This window comes from Cydia strobilella, chromosome 8, assembly GCF_947568885.1.
Source record: "Cydia strobilella chromosome 8, ilCydStro3.1, whole genome shotgun sequence".
Taxonomy (NCBI): domain Eukaryota; kingdom Metazoa; phylum Arthropoda; class Insecta; order Lepidoptera; family Tortricidae; genus Cydia; species Cydia strobilella.
Window position 1 is genome coordinate 5,809,309 of NC_086048.1, and position 20,156 is coordinate 5,829,464.

At 36.2% G+C, this 20,156-nt stretch overlaps 2 protein-coding genes across 7 annotated transcripts in view; one reads left to right on the plus strand and one right to left on the minus strand.

Annotated features, from left to right (window-relative positions):
- LOC134743513 (tropomodulin-1) overlaps nucleotides 1-20,156 on the plus strand; it is a 268,940-nt gene that overhangs the window by 182,086 nt on the left and 66,698 nt on the right. The window lies entirely within an intron of this gene.
- Nucleotides 1-20,156, minus strand: part of LOC134743506 (calcium-activated potassium channel slowpoke) — a 99,647-nt gene that overhangs the window by 34,970 nt on the left and 44,521 nt on the right. For all 5 annotated transcript variants that reach the window (XM_063676969.1, XM_063676970.1, XM_063676966.1 and 2 more), the window contains exon 2: nucleotides 75-136. In XM_063676969.1, the coding sequence (XP_063533039.1) occupies nucleotides 75-136 (62 nt within the window). The remainder of the gene's footprint in view (nucleotides 1-74; nucleotides 137-20,156) is intronic.

Sequence of the window (20,156 nt, forward strand, 5' to 3'; positions counted from 1 at the left end):
GCATTATCAAGATTTAACGAATTAATAATGCAGCTAAATAATATATTAATTTAAGTAATAGGAGAGATAGTTACCTTGATGCGTCAATGAAGTAGATGATGAGCGATGCTATACTCAGAATGAACACCAACACTACCTGAAAAAGGGAAACATTGAAATAAGTTATGCGTCTATAGAAACCACAAACCAGGAAACGGCAGATTACCGGATTGAGGCTGGTTTACTATTAGAAGTAGAGATGGGCCGAATATGGACTTTGCCGAATACGAATGTTCGGTTCAGATCTTACCGAACCGAATATTCGGCCGGATTATTCAGTTCCTCTGAGGTCTTAACCTTAGGTGAGGAGGTCTTAACCTTAAATTAAGCCTAAAAAGTTTGAAGATTGTTTATTATTAAGAAGTGTTATTTATTCGTTTGTTTTATGTGACAAATACTTTATAACTAGCTCTATCAAACAATGTTGAGTTTAGGAGGTTAGGCCGATCTATTGTTAATTATGGAACAATATGAAATCATTTGACACACTTGTAGTTTGATATATTAGGATAGACAGTCCAGAGTGTGTGCCAAATAAATCAGACCGGTTCAATAGGTCAGGAGAATTAGACAGTCAATTAGCCCGAACATTAATCAGCAATAATCCCCATCTATGATTCTGACCCAGATTCGTGATGTGTGATTTTGGGTAGGTATACCTATCCATAAGATACGATAGGGACATACTAATTAAGCGGAACTTGTTTATCTTCGTCTTGTTTATCTAAAACGCAAATCAATAATGACGTGGTTGGTGGTGGTAGACAGATTAATTATTAATCTGCTGTAATGTCAATTAGTAGAGACCTATCTTAAGAGTTGATCATTTGTTTTGGATATAGACATCTTGATGGATGCGCTCCATTAAAAGGGCAAGTCTAAACATAGATACATTCTGCAGTTAGTAGCCGAGGGTATACCTATGTATTTCTATACGATGGCGAGCTAGATACTAAATTCGGAATTACATACCTAATAACAAGAAAATATCATCTCTACCTACGAGTACAATTAGGCAATGGTATAATCTCGTTAATGTCAGATAATCCTTTTACTGTCATGCTAACCATGTGTTTTTTTAAACACATTGTAAGGCACAATACTTAGTAAAAAAATGTTTTTACAGGCAAATGGCAGCTTCATTTTTAGGGTTCCGTACCCAAAGATTAAAAACGGGACCCTATTACTAAGACTTCGCTGTCCGTCTGTCCGTCTGTAACCAGGCGGTATCTCACGAACCGTGATAGCTAGACAGTTGAAATTTTCACAGATGATGTATTTCTGTTGCCGCTATAACAACAAATACTAAAAAGTACGGAACCCTCGGTGCGCGAGTCCGATTCGCACTTGGCCGGTTTTTTTAATTCAACCTCCAATCAATTGTCTTGGGCTGTAAACCACGTGTCGATTAGCATACCATCGCCCACACACACTGTCCATCGCTGGACCTTATGCCTTTTATAATAAGGTCCACCGATGGACAACATGGGATGGAATATTAAACATTTTAGTCATTTGAATGGAATTGAATGACTTCACCGCGCCCATACTAAGGATTACTAGGTGTTAATGTTGCAGATTGCATGACTCGCCCATTTGTTATTCAGTCACGTCTGTAATTTAATTATGAGTCGTCCTGCTTCTAGCTCTTTCGAGTGACATAATGGGTCCTTCACATTGCTATCTATAAATTATCATTAATTGTATGCTCTTGTCAGACTAGACGACCTTCCGTCTTTTTGGTCTGCAGACCATCTTTCGTGGCCCTTCCACTCTCTCTTGTTCCACCAATTTCTCTAATAAATTTGCGGTTATTTAGAGGGAGAGAAAAGACAAAAAAAAACTGCACTAGTTTACACTAAATAGCTAAGAACACTCTTTCTCCGAAATAAAACTATGAAAACGGATTATATAGCGTATATTGAATTTATAATACATCCCGACGTTTCGAACCCTTTACAGCGTTCGTGGTCAACGGGTGACTGAGGAAAAATTACAAAGTGCAAAATACCCACATACTAAAAATAATGAACAATCATAGACTATAAACTTTAAGGCTGGTTGTACATGCAAAAACCGGTTCATAAGGCTAGTTATACACTACAATTATTTTCAAGTAAAGATATATATATAATATACGCGATAAAAACTACGCCGGCTCCAACCCTACACCACGGACCCGAGAAGATTTAATTCCCTCCTAAATTGTAGGAGGGTATCCCAATATGGGACCGGCAACAAACTCGGCGGGACACATCTTTTCAAAACATATTATACTCAGAATGTCCAACATCATCCAACACTAAGGTCTCACAGTATATGTCTCGCTTGCTCCTTTATCAGATGGACTACAGGATCCCAAGCTGGTGGTAGAGAAAAGCCATCTTCCCTATTAAAGTTTGGATATTTCTTAATCTCAATGGCCTCGCGCAGCATTCTGGGTATGTAACGCTTCTCCTTGGCAAGGACCAGAGGCTTATCAAACTTGATTGAGTGATTGGCTTTATCCATGACATGCTCACAGACTGCAGACCTAGGTCGACGGTGCTTGACATCAGCTATGTGTTCCTTCACCCGAGTGGAAATGCTCCGTTTCGTCTGTCCGACATATGATAGGCCACACTCCAATTCTACAATTTAGGAGGGAATTAAATCTTCTCGGGTCCGTGGTGTAGGGTTGGAGCCGGCGTAGTTTTTATCGCGTATATATATATATATATATATATATATATATATATATATATATATATATATATATATATATCTTTACTTGAAAATAATTGTATTGTATAACTAGCCTTATAAACCGGTTTTTGCATGTACAACCAGCCTTAAAGTTTATAGTCTATGATTGTTCATTATTTTTAGTATGTGGGTATTTTTGCACTTTGTAATTTTTCCTCAGTCACCCGTTGACCACGAACGCTGTAAAGGGTTCGAAACGTCGGGATGTACTATAAATTCAATATATGCGATATAATCCGTTTTCATAGTTTTATTTCATGAGTAACTATCGCGGTAACCGAAGACAATATTACTCTTTCTCCGATCAAGTCACGTTTATACTCTTGAACGCTACGATGTCAGAAATTAATATCTTACAACGCGCGGTTCTTTTACGCGATAAACGCAGCGTTAAACGCAATGCGTTTTCCGCCCACCCAGTTTACATTAGATAATGTTGTGACACTACATTGTTTTACGCGGTAAACGCATCGGTAAGCGTATTGTAATTTTTCGTACATTCCGTTGACGCATGCATTCAACGCCGCGTTTATCGCATAAAACAACCGAGCGCATAACAGTCGGGAAAATCGGCGTCTGTGGACGTTATAAAAGTTAACGATTTGGATACAAATGAATTTTGGATACTTTCATCATGCAAATTTTAAGAACTATATAAGATTTTGAACAATCAAGACAGCGTTTACGAGCTGGTGTGGTAAAAAGTACCTTAACAGATAGGTGGAATGGTACACACGGTAAACATAAAACATCCCTCTTATTGCGCCGGGGAATAGAACACATTGTGTAATCGAAATATTTACGAGTAGTACGGCAACAATACCTTAGAGTATTTTGCTGTACAAATTCATTCACTTAAAACAGCGTAAGCTGGGCACAAGCCAGGTAATTACAAGTAGGTATCTCTAAGTTACTATACCCTCTTGTATTTGGCATAGTATGTATTTGTTAAAAACTAGTCTTGGCACTAACATATTGGAATCACATTTTTTATCAAATAGCAACTAAAATTCCACTCAATCAATTGGCTTATTAATTTATCAATACTGGCTGGAAAGTTCAAAATCGAACGAGTAAATGTATCAGAACGCGGCGTCACTGGAGTTTAAATCATAAGAAGACAAAGTTAGGAATTGCTTCTTGTTACTTAAGTAGTTTCCGTCTTGGCACACTCCGATCCAACTCGCTAATGGGACAACCTAGACGTTCAGACTACGCTTAAATTGTCGCGAATGTATAACTTTCCTAAGTAAATAAGCGTTTGCTAAGTGTGAGACGTAATTAGTTGGGATTTTTATTGCCAGTTGATATTTAAGATGTTGATATATTAGTATCGTTAGGTGGGTAATGAGTATTTATAGGTTTTAATCAGATGTGCTTGTTCTCCACAGCGTAAAATTTCTTACTCTGTTAAAGTTATTTTTCCTAGGTGACAACCACGAACATAACCAAATATCTGAATATACTCGAAATATGTCAAATTAGTTTTATCGATCTCAATCACATTAACAAATGAGGATAAAAGTAAAACCAAAGATAGATATAACTCCGTAATAGATGGATACAGTTTAAGGAAAAAACGTGCCTCGAAAATCACGAAAATTTGATTCTCGATCAGATGGCGCCACTAGTTTTGGCCTACTCTCGTATAGAGGGCGTTGACTGTTTCGTTTGTTATTTGTAAGTTTAACGCATACCAGTGAAAGAACATGGGTCAAAATCATATGAAAATAATTAATGCAAATAAAAAAAACATTTATCCATATTTAAATACATTTTAACGTATTTTTATAAATCTTCATTTTTAGTTTTAAAGTATGTCGATAGATGGCAGTGAATTTAAAGTGGTTACAAAATTTACTATGACAGTACCGCTCTATCTTATTATATCCTCATTGGTAAAACGATATCTCTGTTCTATAGGGTATTTGACTACTAGTCAAATTAGTTTCTTTTTTTGAACTGTCAAAACGATTTCGCTACTATGGAATTTATATGAAACACTAGCATGTGACGTCACGATCAAATTACCTACTCCTTATTGTTTTATATGGGTTTTAAAATATAAATTGTGTCTAAAAATAACTGCTGTCGACGTCTCTCTATTAATCTTCTGGTGCTTTATTTCTTGCATGGTGTAAAATAATTTATTTTTAATACAGTCAAATACCCTATTGTTCATTCGCTTTGATTATTCCAAGGGCCTGACACTCTTTGATAGAGAAAGATAGTCTTGTTGCGATTCCTATAAGAGGAAAGAGAAAATAGTGCCATGCTTTGTCCTTATCACCGACCGGGTTTTTTTTCATGGTCGGGTTATGGCAGCATAGCGATGGCGAAATACCGATATTTATAAGAGTGAAAGAGAAAAAGGATTATGCTGCCATACATTAACCTGTCAATACATGAATATGTATTTCTCTTACCCCTGGTCACTCGGTTTCATGTCTATAACTACTATACTATGTCTATGGATCATTCAGTTAAAAAAGAAAGGAGATAAAAAATCAAAATTCAAACCAGTGCAAGTTTTTAAATGTGAATCGGGCTTCATGTCTGTACACGATGTATTTTCGTTTGGCTGGCCTCTTCTTTCGTTACTATACCTATATTGTCACTATTCTCAACTAGAGCATCTCCTGCGCTTAAAATACACAAATGGCTCCGTTATTAGATTACGGGGTGCACGTAGACAAATCCAGTTAGCGGCATCCAATTACTGCGGAGGCTGACATGACTCCGCAAGGTCGCCATGCAAGGATTTAATAACAGGGATGGCATTGCTATTGGTATGCGAGCATAGGCGAGTCGAATTAGAACCAGTATAAGTGTGCTCTTCGACTAAGCATACCTTATTGTCAGCAGTAGGAGATTAGTAGGTTCGCCTAAGTGTCTCAAGATAATGGAAATTAACAGCCATCGTACATTTGAGATTCGTTACGCATGAGTAGATTGCACTTTTCTACCACGACATGGCAAAGCGTACGGCCTGTGTGATGGTGATAGTAAGCGGACATAATATATGGACGTTTGTAACTCTCATATAAATTACAAAACGATTTACCGATGACAAGGTTTGAGACAAATGCTGGACTATCACGACCAACACAGTGCATAAATATATGGGAGCTCTGCTAACCTTTACCACCATCAATAATACAACTCTACATACCTAGAGAGTAAGCAGCAATATTATTATACCCTTTTGTATTTTTATCGATCTTCTCCAGTTGAGCTGCTACAGATATGAGCGAGACAACATTTCGGTGTGCCCTACCTCTCTTTTGATCTCTATACTGGTTTGCTTGAACGATAACTCATCTAAGCTTGGTAAGGGGTTAAAATATCGTCAAAGAGACATATTTAAGTACCACATATTAGACTTTACATCCTTCGTAATAAGGTTCAAATCGTTATTTAAGGGACGTCAAATGGAATGCAACGAAGTTACGTCATATAGAAGTTATGTGGGTTTGGAATTTTCATTTACGGAACGTTTTATGTGACACGTTTGTGCAGTTTGTTCCGATGTAATGTGATATATTGGATGGGTTATAGAAACGAATATGCAAAAGATAATAAAATTTGAATTGTGTGCCGTACGCCTAGAGTGCTTTTTCAGAATGTTCCCATGTACCAAAGACACCAAAGTAAATTTAGAGTAGGTAAGTAAGTAGTGTTTCTAACTTCTTACAGTAGTTAACTTCTGCTATATAATATAGGTAGTATAAGTACCTATTTACCTTAATTCCGTAGTTGTGTAGTGAATAGGTTGATTTATTCAAACATATGTAATTTTTTTAAATATTATATATTTTATCTACACACATATCATAAACCCTCTATGATGCCTTCAAAATCCGTAAATAATGGCCAACATTAAGATAAACTGTTTTGTTACAGCAAATTTTTTATCTGTGAAAATGTTATTATTGCTAAATAATAACATCGATTTCGATAATATTATTTTATTCAAATTTCGAACATCTCTGAAAAACAAAGAAATTTGATTTGACCTCTATTCTAATATCAGTCGAGATGACGTTTTATTCGAAATAAAATGTCAATTGCATACAAATTTGATAAATCTCGCTTGTTAGTTGGTATCGAACGATATGGCAATCGACCCCCACTCTAGTTTGTCTCTGATTTAAAAAAAAACTACGGATGCGTGACATGCGTGAAAAAAGTTTTCTTTGCCGCCATTTGACGTGCAGTTTATCTTTTAATTAGTTTGTAAGTAAAAATTAATTTGTTATGTTGTTTTTAAAGTAACTCTAGCAAAAGTTTCGTGTAAAATGTGCGATAAAGATATTTCGGAGACGCCACCTCATATCCGCGAATTCCGCCAGAGAGCAACTATGCCCCAATGTCGGCTGTAATATGAGGTTAGTGAATATATCATAGAAAGTTTATAATATGTGTGTAGATAAAGCAGTGTATGTAAAACTGTACATAATTAGGCATTAAACACTCGTGTGGTTCTATTATGAAACTCACTACGTTCGTTTCATAAACCCACACTCGAGTTTTAATGCCTTTCATTATGTAGCAGTCACATAAACTACTATATGAAATATGTCCTTCAAAAATTTCAAAATAAATGTTTGTGATTTATTTAATCCAAACCACCCAAACACGTCAATCCTACGTCTGCTTACTTACCTTTTTTTTTCCTATAATAACCTCAAAAGTAGTGGTAACTTTTTTCCTCCAAAATTAAATCTGAGTGCTTAATGCACTGAATTGTAGAGTTGTTTACATATATTATTATTTTACCACAATATTAGATATCATAGGAACGCTAGAATTTCGGAAGAAAAAGTTAATTTACCACTACTTGGTTAGAAAAATCCTAATCTTTAAAAAAAACGGGATATAGTTACGTGCTACGACGTAGCACTGCAGAATAGTGAACGATCTGTCTATTGTAATGATGTGCAAAACTTATATATGTTACCGTTAACACCAGTTTTAGTGAATACGCGTTTTCCCTAGTTAAAAACTGTTTTCCGTATCGCCTAAGTGAAAACGTGTTTCCCCTAGTCAAAACAAGTTTAACTAAAATTAATTTTGTATTAGTGAAAACTAGTGTCAAGGGACTTTGCGAAAACTAGTTTTGACTGAAAATCCCCGTTAAAACTAGTTTTCACAGAGATGTTACGGAAAACTAGTTTTAACTAGTGAAAATGTTATGTCACCGTAAAAACCCGTTATAGTGAAAACGCGTTTTCACAACAGGCGATACGGAAAACTAGTTTTAACTAGCGGAAACGTGTTTTTATGGTGACATATACATATAAGTTTGACTGTATTAATCGATTGATGAAGGACTTATTTCACTTATTATCCGGTTGACTCACGAGTCAGGTCTACTCTAGTGTGGCGGTCAATGTAAAAGTCCTGTACCGCAAATACATTATTTTTTTAATATATTACGTGAATAGATCGTTGTTATATTACACAAAAAGCGCCGACGCCGACCTATCTATAATATCGATTCAACGCAGGTATATTTGGTGCTACTGTGTAAAATTGTGCCCACAATTTTTTTTTATCTATAACTATCAATATTTTTTTACCTATTTTATTTTGTTAAGATAATTAAAGTCTAAGAAGATTTGAACTTTCGACCTCCTGAGTCATGAACAGACTGAGTTATCGTGGATCAGGATAAGTTTTTGGTCGTACGGGATCCTATTGGGAGTTGCAGGATATCCGAATAATACGCATGTTCTTGACTACAATATATTGAGATGCTGGCGTGGTTATGTTAGGTACACTTGTTACAGTATGCAGGGACTTACAAGGCTATCGTCAGTTCTTGGTGCGTACGGTCTACGTGAGGTATCTGATCTCGATGACATGGGAAAGAGAGCTAGAGCGAATGGTGCTTGCGTTTATATACTGCAATCGTTCACTGCCGAGCGGATTGACCGGAGGCCTTTGGAATGCCTCACTTGCGCTAGCTCGACCAATCAGTAATGAAATGTATCAACTTATTCACTCTTTTTACAAAGAGGCGTTTAGAAAAAGCATTGTACTGGCGCTTTTTCAGACGAGTGTTTTGTACCGCCTGTACCGCTTTAATTACTGCGGTACAACTTAGCATAGCTTTATGTAAAAACTAAGCACATTCTTACGCCCTAGTTCCCTAATGACGAGCGGTATGCAAATACCCTGAGAAAAACGTAGCATGCCTGTTCGTTCCTCATACGTTTAGCTTCCAAGATAAAATCAGGGAACAAAGTAGGACAAAGAAAAAGAAATAAAGCCTTTGCCAGTCTATAACAAGGTCAATCGTCTAGAATAGATTGAAGTGATATTACGTCAGAGCTAGGTCCACAGACCACCTTAAAATCGTTTTTTTCTTCTTTTTTAGGGTTCCATACCCAAAGGGTAAAAACGGGACCCTATTACTAAAACTCCGCTGTCCGTCTGTCTGTCTGTCACCAGGCTGTATCTCATGAACCGTGATAGCTAGACAGTTGAAATTAAATGTATTTCTGTTGCCACTATAATAAAAATACTAAAAAGTACGAAACCCTCGGTGGGCGAGTCGGACTCGCACTTGGCCGGTTTTTGTTTATAGTGTCACATCGAATTTAACTATCGTGAGACATACTAACTTAGGGGTTTCACTCACGTATTACTCACGCGAGTGACTAAAAATACGTGAGTGAAACCGCTAAGTTAGCTAAGTATATTGAAAGATAGCGTGTTCTATCGGAAATACATTTTCCCCTCACTAGCTCGGAAAGCCGTCTATTATCCTTTAAAACAAGCGGGGAAAAACGCATTTTATCCACTAGTGGGGAAAGTAATTTGACCTTGGATGGAGCGTGTTTAAGTAGCTTGACAGATAACAAAACGTAAAACGCTCATAATAATGGTTCGTTCGATATTAATTATCATTCAATAAATGGTTTGAGAATGTAATAAAAAATACCAAATTTAGCTTTATTTAATAATTTTAAGTCATAAACCTTAAAATTCCATAAGAAACGTTAGATTTTTTTAATGATGTTAAATATAATTTTGAACGCACAAGTTGAGTCGATGCAATTTCAAAACGCATCGTTGACATTTCATACGTCAGAACAGAAATGTCAACATTGTCAACAAAATTTTTACTGTTCTTCTCACCAACTCACGTAAAAATCAGAATTTCTAGTGTTTTCTGTTATAATATCGTAAAAAAATTAGTGATTCCAGTGATGAAGATGATCTAACGCCTGTGGATGTTGCACTTTCCTCGCTATAGTGAGGGGAAAAGTTTTGTGTTACACACGGGTGCAAATGTATTTTACTTCTCGTGTGTTGAAACACTCGCTACGCTCAGGATTCAATTCCACACTCGCGGGTAAAATACAACTTTGCACCCTTGTATAACAAATAACTATTTTAAGGCACACAAAAATAATACTAATACAAAAAAAAGAGGATTACCTACTTACGTTTGCATGGTAGACAACAGACAGTGTACTCGCAAAAGACGATCTCGTTACTTCATAACAATGCCATAAATTATACCATACACAATGAAAGACACATAATTTACCGCAGATAGCATCACAATGTACAGTCGACAATATTTTTCACCAAATCGTGCATAAAATTGAAAAGTACCATAATCGTGCCGTCAAGTACTTCACATAACAATAAAAACCGTTATCCGAGCACGCCATAAGTCAAAACTCACGAATCGATATGTCAGAGAGAAGGCTTCTATTCAAAACAGCGTAATCCTTACAAAGAGACTGGCAATTTATCCCCGTCGCATTTTTTTATTCCGAGAGAAAAAGCCTATGAAATATTAAAGACGAGCCATATTTTTAAAAGGTGTACGGAACGAGTGTATAAATAAGGAATGCAGAGAGTTTCGTGCAAGGAACGGGTCGAACGAGGTTCGACATGCAATGAATTTTGGCGCTAGCATAACGAAAATGTTTGGGTGTGGCTTTACTGTAGTATGTTGGTAGTAAAAACACAGAATGAGTCAACTCAACAATTATTTAGGCTACTTGGAACTCGATAATCATAAGCTTTGAGTCTGAATATTTTAATACTACCCGCGCAACATTACGAACAAATACTTGAAAGGGTAAAAATCGCGAACATCTCAGGCAAATGTTGCCTTATTCTTCACTACAGGCCTCCAGGCTGCTTATTATCTATGTATATGTTACGGGTAATGTTAGATGTTAATTCTATTAAACTTAAATAAATGGTAATGTCAGAAGTGATGATGCAAGTCCTAACATTACCCAGCCAGTGTTGGGTAAGCCTTGATGTGTACGGACGGGTAAACGCCGAATACAGATTAATGTTGTTTAAATTATCGGACTTTACCCAATAGGCTTGGGTAGTACTAGTTTTATACCAGAGTAAACTTGAGTTTAATTAACCTTCTAACATTACCCGTAGGTATATTACAAGTATCTCTACAATTCGCGATTTAAATTTATGTTACTAATTTTATTGTTCTATATACATACATATACTTGGCTTATAATTTTTGTTTAGCTATTAGATGATCGTAGATGGTTTGACGCGTTATTTAATTCTCAGCGATTTTAAACAGTGGGCACATAACAAGCTCGGCCTAGTGAGCCAACAGCACTCCCCAAAACACAGTTATCCCATTTAGTTGGTTTGAGTTTTTCCGATCCGACCCAGTTTCACTCCAATCAGTCGATGGATCAAAGCTCGGTCCGCCATGTGTGAACCCGTTTGATGTTTCACTTGAAATATAAATAAAAATAAACAAATGTCAGCCCTTAACATGCACTTCAGAGGGATAGTTGAACTTAACGAGAGAATGTATGAGGTCTCTGCTTTCTGGAAAGTGTTCTGAAAAATTATTACGACAGAAGCAAGATTTGGATCTCAAGGAAGGTCATAAAATTATGTTATTTATTTTATTGGTATAGATATATATACATCTCCTCTTTATTGCACAACCTCAATATAAATTTACAAGGAAACACACATAATACATAAAGGCAGAGGTATACAAAAGACGGCCTTATCGCTAAAGAGCGATCTCTTCCAGATAACCTTCAGGCAGTTAAGAAATGAAACTAAATTCAAAATTCAACCAATTAGGCGGTGCAAAAAAACTAAATTGAAAACTCAATAGCAGTAAAGAACATACCTTTAAAAACTAGGTACATTACGCGATTATTTGCTATAAATTATGTACTCGTTTTGTTTGCAAAAAAAATAAATGGCAAAGATTAGTTTGTTTTGAGAGATAGAGAGAGGGAGAGAGAGATCTTTATCCAAGTACACTTTTACATTACATAGTAACATTTAAGCACATGGACCCTGGTAGGGTATCACAAAAAATTCTTAATTCCTATTAAGACAAAACAAATATAAGTTTCAACACATGTGACAAGCGTAAAATGACTTAAATTTTTTGCCAAAGAGGAAAGAGAGGAAGCGAGAATAAACATTTTACATCCCCAGTAGCATTTATATGTCATTATGACGTCAGCGACGTCATTATGACGTAATAATGCCGTCATTATGACGTCGCTGATATAATAAAAGGTAGGACTACTTCCACAACAAGTGTTGAAGTCGTAAAAAGGCTAGATCGATATTGAGAATACTTCAGTCGGCAGACGATACCAGCCGTTAGAAAGGTCGAGGTCGTTTTTATTTCATACTAAAGGTCTGTCGAAGGAGATAACCTAAAAGCGTCCTAACCTCGACTCACATGTAGAAGTTAGATACTTACTTAAATTTAGGTCTAAGCTTTATGCTTTAAAATGCTTGTCATTTGGTTGATTTGTTCGTGTAGGTACGTCTTTGTTTAGTAGGTCTGGATATACTACCCGTTCGCTTCAAGTTGGCCGACGGCGACCGTTACAGATGATAACGTCACAGGTAGTAACTACTAGTGCTGTCAACAAAAAATAATTTCGTATCTACTTTATTTTGTAGGTTTCCGTACCTCAAAAGGAAAAAACGGAACCCTTATAGGATCACTCGTGCGTCTGTCTGTCCGTCTGTCACAGCCCAGTTTCTCCAAAACTACTAGACCAAGTTGAAAGTTGGTACACATATTATGTAAGTTTACGACCCTAAGACCGACATGTAATGTAAACAAATGAATTTTAAACATGGGGGCCACTTTTGGGGGGTAACTGAGAAAATAAAATAAAAACCGGCCAAGTGCGAGTCGGACTCGCGCACCGAGGGTTCCGTACTTTTAGGGTTCCGTACCTCAAAAGGAAAAAACGGAACCCTTATAGGATCACTCGTGCGTCTGTCTGTCTGTCCGTCTGTCACAGCCTATTTTCTAAGTTCGGCGACTGCAATAATAAGTAATAAAAGATACAGTTGTTTAAAAAAACTAAACATAACATTCTCTCATCTCCAAGCGACATGTATTGATATCATTATAATAATAAATGTAATCAATGTCACGAACATACTCGTATAATATTTACAATGGCATTTCATAGAACCATACCATCGATATCGCAAATATTTACCCGAACGGAACGCAATAATAGGAAAGCAGTCAACGTTACACTGAATTATCTTTACGGTAAAGTTAATTTCCTGAAACCCGGTGATTTCTCTTGGTTTCAACCCGACTATGAATAAAGAATGGCCAACCCAAACTGATTAATTGGACGTAGTTAACGAAAATGACCCAATCCACAAAACAATCGAAGTTGGATTAGATTTATATAACTCTAAACGAGGTTCTTCCACTCCACTCGGGTGACGTCGCCCCGAGCAATTTCTACATCGCACAATCTTTTTATCTGCATATTAAATTAAACAGGTTTTGGTTATATTTAACAAAACCATGCTATAAATATGTTTACTTACGTTAATACCATTAACACCCTCACCGCCGGTAGTTACGGTGATAGCTGATAATAGCCGTACTTAGGAGAACGGTAGTATCTTAGTTTAAATTCATTGCCAAGTACGTCTATAGCCGTTAGTGCCGTTACCGCCGGGGCCAGTTTGTGCCTTACAAATTTCTTACAAGTTGCGTTAATTTAACTAAGTAATCTGTAATAAATTTTCCCAAGTTGAAAACATGGAATTCGTAAAGAAACACGACCCTCCAATACCAAGTAACGCGAAATCATTTAAATCTAACCCATTTTCAGTTCTTGGGAACTAAATCAATAAGCTCCATGACAAGTGTCGGCTGAGAGCAGTAAGCTCCATCCCAGCTTTGAGAAAAAGCTCCACAAGATGGCCACTTCGCACTTGAGAATTTACTAAATGTTTTATACTCGTATTTCCACGCGTGTCTAGTATAATCGGACCCATAGACTCATAGCATTCAGATGTCATCCTTGTACTGGTTCACTTATGGATAAATTCATTGCCCTTTGTGAATCTGATCTGAGCACTTATCTGCCGCGTCTCGCTGACTCGACTTTTCATGCATACGTACTTATACTTTTGTCTGTATTTTCCCTTTGATTTTACTGCAGTGTAAAAATCCGAGAGTGCGAATAATAGCGACGATAGATAAATAGGTACCAATTAATTCTCATCATACCTCAAAGTAAGTAGAACGTTAGCAATGAAGGAACTACGTATTAGTTTTCATTATTTAGGTATAATATACATATATTATTTTATTTTAATCGACTGTTTACAGAAATATAAATATAGGTACTCAATACCTATATAATACTATTTAGAATATACAAGAATGTTGTAAATTCATAACAGTAGACATTTAATTTTAATCTACTTTTGTAAAATTCCATAGATATATTATTATTTAGTGGTAAGTTAAGTAACCCTGTGTCAAGCACAGCCCCAGACAAATCTAATAACAATTTTTCAATATCGCAGACACAGTAACAAAATAAACTTGGATAAATGTGTTTAACCCTTTTCTTGAAGTGTTTAAAAGGCACTTTTTATTTAATATTTCAGAGTTTACGAGATTGCTGCACCTAATGAGTTCGTTGAAAATTTGTTGGCTGACGTAGTGGTAGTGATAATCGCCCTAAAACCTGAAAGAGAGTAGCTCATTCATATAACAATCATTAACGACTTCACTCCAAAAAATGTTAATAATCGTATGGAAATGATAATTTTCGTTCGCATCTGGCAGCCCGATATGCAGCATCCACACACATTAACTTTGTGGAGCAACAAAGTTAACTGCGGTGTGGATGCGCCTATACATTTTTAGTCTAGGCTAAGTATATAATAAGTTTGCAGACAAAAATTTTATAAAAGTAGTCGAGGATCGTGCTCAATGGACTTTATTAAGTACGATTAGCAGTAGAATGGAATACTTAGGATGATGATGGCGATAAAACAATATCTTAGCCGCTATAATACAGCTTTCACGATTCCACGTGCCGGTCTCTAAATATCTGAGGCGTCCCGAAATAGCACCGCAAAGCCTCCACCATGGTAATCGCGCCGGCGAGGCCTTAACCGTGAATAGATTACTGCAAAATTAAACTTATTATCATCGCTTGTAAAGTACTCGAGAGCGTACAGCTTTAGCGAACCAGTGTAACTGGATATCGCAAGAGAAATACCAATATTACTCTGTACTTTCAAAAAATATTGAGAGAGAAACAGGAAAAGTGGAGCCAAATCCCAACAGATTGTTATCCAAGAGCCTGCAAATGGCGCCAGAGAAGACCTCTATCAAGATAGGAGGATGAACTTTAAGTAACGGCGGGCCCGAAATATAGGAGTCCATGGCAGACTATCAGTGGAAAGAGCTAGAGGAGGATTGCCACGGGGCTACTAAGTTAAGAGTCTCTTATTCAGGATAGATAGGTAGATAGATCCATAATTGTAAATACGGTATATTCTAGTATATTTATTCACTCCAGACACGTATTAACTCCTTCTAAAAACGATGTTCTTGAAAACCGCTTGGAACAAACGCAAACTTAGGACTGCCACAAATACATCTGAATTCGGATTTTCTGTCTTATCTATAATGGTCTTTAAAATCTGTCATGCTAGACGGTTTTGGAAGAACCGTCATTCAGGTTCACTAGAACTATACACTATGTCTACATATAGGGGCGCGGCGGAACAACGACAGTCTATTACTCATTCAATTCAGATGAGACTCCGGTGCCCAACATATCGGTTCTTAATAGTCATTAAATGTATAGCTCAGTAAATGTTACCTAAATAACAATATAAGCAATAGGAATAACAAGCATGCAAAGCACGCCCATGGCAGTGTCTCGACTCAGGGTCAGTTCCGCTCGTAAACTTATAAAGGCCAAGGAAGTGGCCGTTAACAGCCACAGCCATAAATTCAGGTTAGAAAATGGTAAGCTACTTCAAACGGAAATGAAAATGAATCATTGCCTTGCCTGAGGCTGATATAACAAAAAATAAATATTCCTGAAAGCAGTGACTAAGAACATAACCGAAAAATAAAGGTATGAATGTATATCGGTATGACATCATACCGTTTCATTTCTGTTGAATTCCGATAGGGAAAAGGAGATCATTGATTTTCGGCCCACTTTGTACGACTCTCGCTTGACTGCACATTTCTAATAGGTTTTTCTGTCCTCTATAGGTAAAGAACTTTTTTGTGTATTTTTTTTTATTTAGTCTTGGAGATAAAGGGGTAATTTTTTGGCTATTTTCTTGAATAACTTCTAAACTGTTTATTTTAAAATTACAAAAAAATATATTATATATTTGAGATTCTCAGAATGTGTTCTTTCATTTGATATGTAACACAATATAGTTAGAAAAACTTCATTATTTAATTTTCCCATTTTACCAAAAACGTGGCCCCCATGTTTAACTTCTTATTTTACGTGTCCGTTTTTGGGCCACAAACTTACATATGTGTACCAAATTTCAACTTAATTGGTACAGTATTTTCGGAGTAAATATACTGTAACAGACGGACAGGCATGAGTGATCCTATAAGAGTGCTGACGAGGACCAGTAAATAGGTTTTTATATTTTTTATACCTTTTGTCTATGTCTGTCACTGTTTTATATTTTGTTTTAGTTGTCAGTACAATCTTGCTTGCTTTTTCGTTTCTGCTCTCCTCAAGCTATCCTATATTTAAATGTCTTTCCCGGACAAGTTCCGTTTTTTCCTTTTGGGGTACGGAACCCTAAAAATTAACATGTTGATAAATAAATACACAGTAACAACAACCTAAAATTTCAAATTATGTTAGACGAACTATAAAATATATATGACCACTGAATAAATACTACCACTACACGAGTGTAAACAGACTTACATTAATAAATTAATAGTCATACTGAATAAAACTTTACGTAAAAGAGACATTAACGTATCCGCGGTAGATTTATTTATACATATTACATGATGTTGATTTATACTATAGTTAAATATTTAATGAATACATACTACGGAAAACTTAATAAAAATGCTTGGAACATAACATTATTTGAATAATCATAATTCCAAATATATTTATTTCCTTTTAGGAGTGAATTAAGTCGTCATATATCTTAATTATGTAACATGCATGCATGCAATTCAGGATATTATTATGCTAACAATCACATCTCGTTAGGGACTAATACCCATCTGAGAGCTCCAAGCAAAAAATGAATATGCAATCACCAATCAGTTAGATAATCGTATCGTCCAAGCACAATATTATTAAATAAAAGAAAGTAATTTTAACCCATGGAAATAGGATTACCTAGACGCAAAAATAAACATTCCAATGAAATTACCGTAACATTGACTTCACTAAAGTCACGTGACTCTTATGATAAATGACATTAAAGGGCGTTGACACTACGCCATTAACGTTTTACTGCCCTCGAGAGGAAACTGTATAATTGTAAACAGATGCACTGAAGGCCGCGATTGACGGCTTGTTTGGTTTTTACGCCGTAACTCATTTGCGTTGCGGATTTAGAGGAAATAAAAACGTATTCTCCATACAGAAACTTTGTGTTTGAGCTTCGGCTCTCTACCGATACTAAAACTGAAAGTTCTAAATAGGTCCATAATTTGTTTTCGTCTGTCTGGCGGCGAAAAACAAATCAATCACTGCACACTGTGACATTAATAGTTACTTGAAATGGCCGAATTTTCAAACCTGTTTGTCATTCTTTTCAATGTAATCGCGGCCTATTTCACTGATGTGACAATGACAATTTCGGTAAGTTACGACCGTTTTTAACGTTAATGTTTAGGTACTTGTTGTACAATCAATGTAGGGGTGAATTGTCTGGTGTCAATTGTCAGCGTGGTGAAACAAGGGCAAGAATGGTGTCATCGAAATTAAACTTTTGTGAGACATATTATAATGGACACCATCCTTTGGTTTATATACTGTTTTGTAAATACGTTTTTTAAACCTACTTGAGCGTCGGAACATTTAATCGACCCGGCAAAGCATAATTTAAATCAATGAAGAATTACTATTTAAATCACTGAGCCAGTACTCTGTCTGTGGGTAGGTACCTAAATACTTAAAGGCTTAAAGCCCCTTTGAAAAATATACGACCAGAAAGGTGATGGCGATGACCCATGTCGTTTTTAAATAATTCCTATAGGTATACACCTACAAATCTATGCCATTATCATAGAAAGGATCTTTCCAAAAGTACACTGTTTTACTAATCTTTGTGAACTTGCTATGTAAATATATGTAGGTATTTTTTGTCAACAAAAATTATCAAAATTTTATTTTGTTATCATTTTTGACACTTGCTGGTATTAGATTAAACTAAAAGATTAGGGAAGACTAACTTTGATATTTGGCAAACGTACGTATGTGAGGTCGGGAACAATGGGGTAGTAAAAAACCGGCCAAGTGCGAGTCGGACTCGCGCACCGAGGGTTCCGTACTTTTTAGCATTTGTTGTTATAGCGACAACAGAAATACATTATCTGTGAAAATTTCAACTGTCTAGCTATCACGGTTCAAGAGATACAGCCTGGTGACAGACAGACGGACAGACGGACATCGGAGTCTTAGTAATAGCGTAATAGGGTCCCGTTTTACCCTTTGGGTACGGAACCCTAAAAACGGCCTGAGCGCACTATCTTGTCGTTTGTCGCTCACGATGCCAGTTTCAACCACAATAGTTACATTTGTTTATATCTGTGCATAGATTGCATGGAGGAATCCTAATTGTATGAATTTCAGCAATTATTTACTTGGACTCGTTTCATCTTGGCTAAAGCGTTATTGTTGTATCATTGAACCGGTCAAAGGATGTAGTAGAAAACGACAACACAACCTCGTTGAGTATGGGATGGTTAGTTGGCAATAAAAGATCGTTCCAAAAAAAACTTAAAACTTAAATTTACTATTTATACCGCCGCTGGAAAAGCTTGGCCGTCTGGATTTCTATTGAACATACCTGTAAACAAAAGAAAATACTTTTTTAAAGTTTCTGTTAGTAAAATGAATAATTCTAACAATATACTAAAATGGGGTGACTAGGAAAAGGTACCTAATACTATTTAAATTCAATTAAGTAACTTTTCTTTTAAATGGCTTAGATAAAAAAGTGTACAAATCTCTACACTTTTCCCTTAATGTTTGTTTTATACTTAGGTTATTACCTACCTTGTTAAAATGAGTCTACTTAAGTACCTATATGTCAAAATATTGAATGTCAAATAAATATCTAGGAATGATCCAAATTGGATGGTGGAGTCTTTTGGCGTTATTCATAATCGAATCGCGTTACTGGCCTGAATTAGCGATGAATCGTTTGTCTTTATTTGTCATTTTGACTTATGTATTTGTAAGAAAGGGATAAAAAATTAATTTAACAAAATCAGGCCCGTAAAGTTTTATGAATAAGGGGGTTTATGTTCGTTTTACGAAGGCACTTTCCTCGTATTCTCAACACTCCTAATCCCAGTGGGAATTCCGAATACGCAAAAACCTTTTAAAAAGCTTTATCGCCTTAGTAATCCATGTAATCATCCGCTATAAAGGCACAATGGTCCATAACGCAATGGTAAAAAGTAACGGCCACTTTGTTACTGATATAAAAAAGGCCTATGTGCTTTTGGGAGCGAAATGCGTTTAGCTGTTTGGAGTTGGTTTTGAGGATTGTCCTTCGGGACCGCATGATGCGAGTAATCTGCATGTGATTCATGATTGTTAGAAGACGAAAGAAGTTAATTCCAATTCTAAACCCCTTAGTTCATTGTATTCACACTTTGTTTTGTAGAAGAGGGTGCACATGAATCTAACAACATTCGCTTTTGAAAATTTGGCTTCCAAGAACGCAAGTACTCACACGCGACTACTCGTCATAAAAAACCCGTACTCCCCCGAAAATTAGAAACACATAGTACTGGTTAGCATACAGGAATGTGTGTTTATAATCACGTTTCTATCTAGATATTAGTCGTT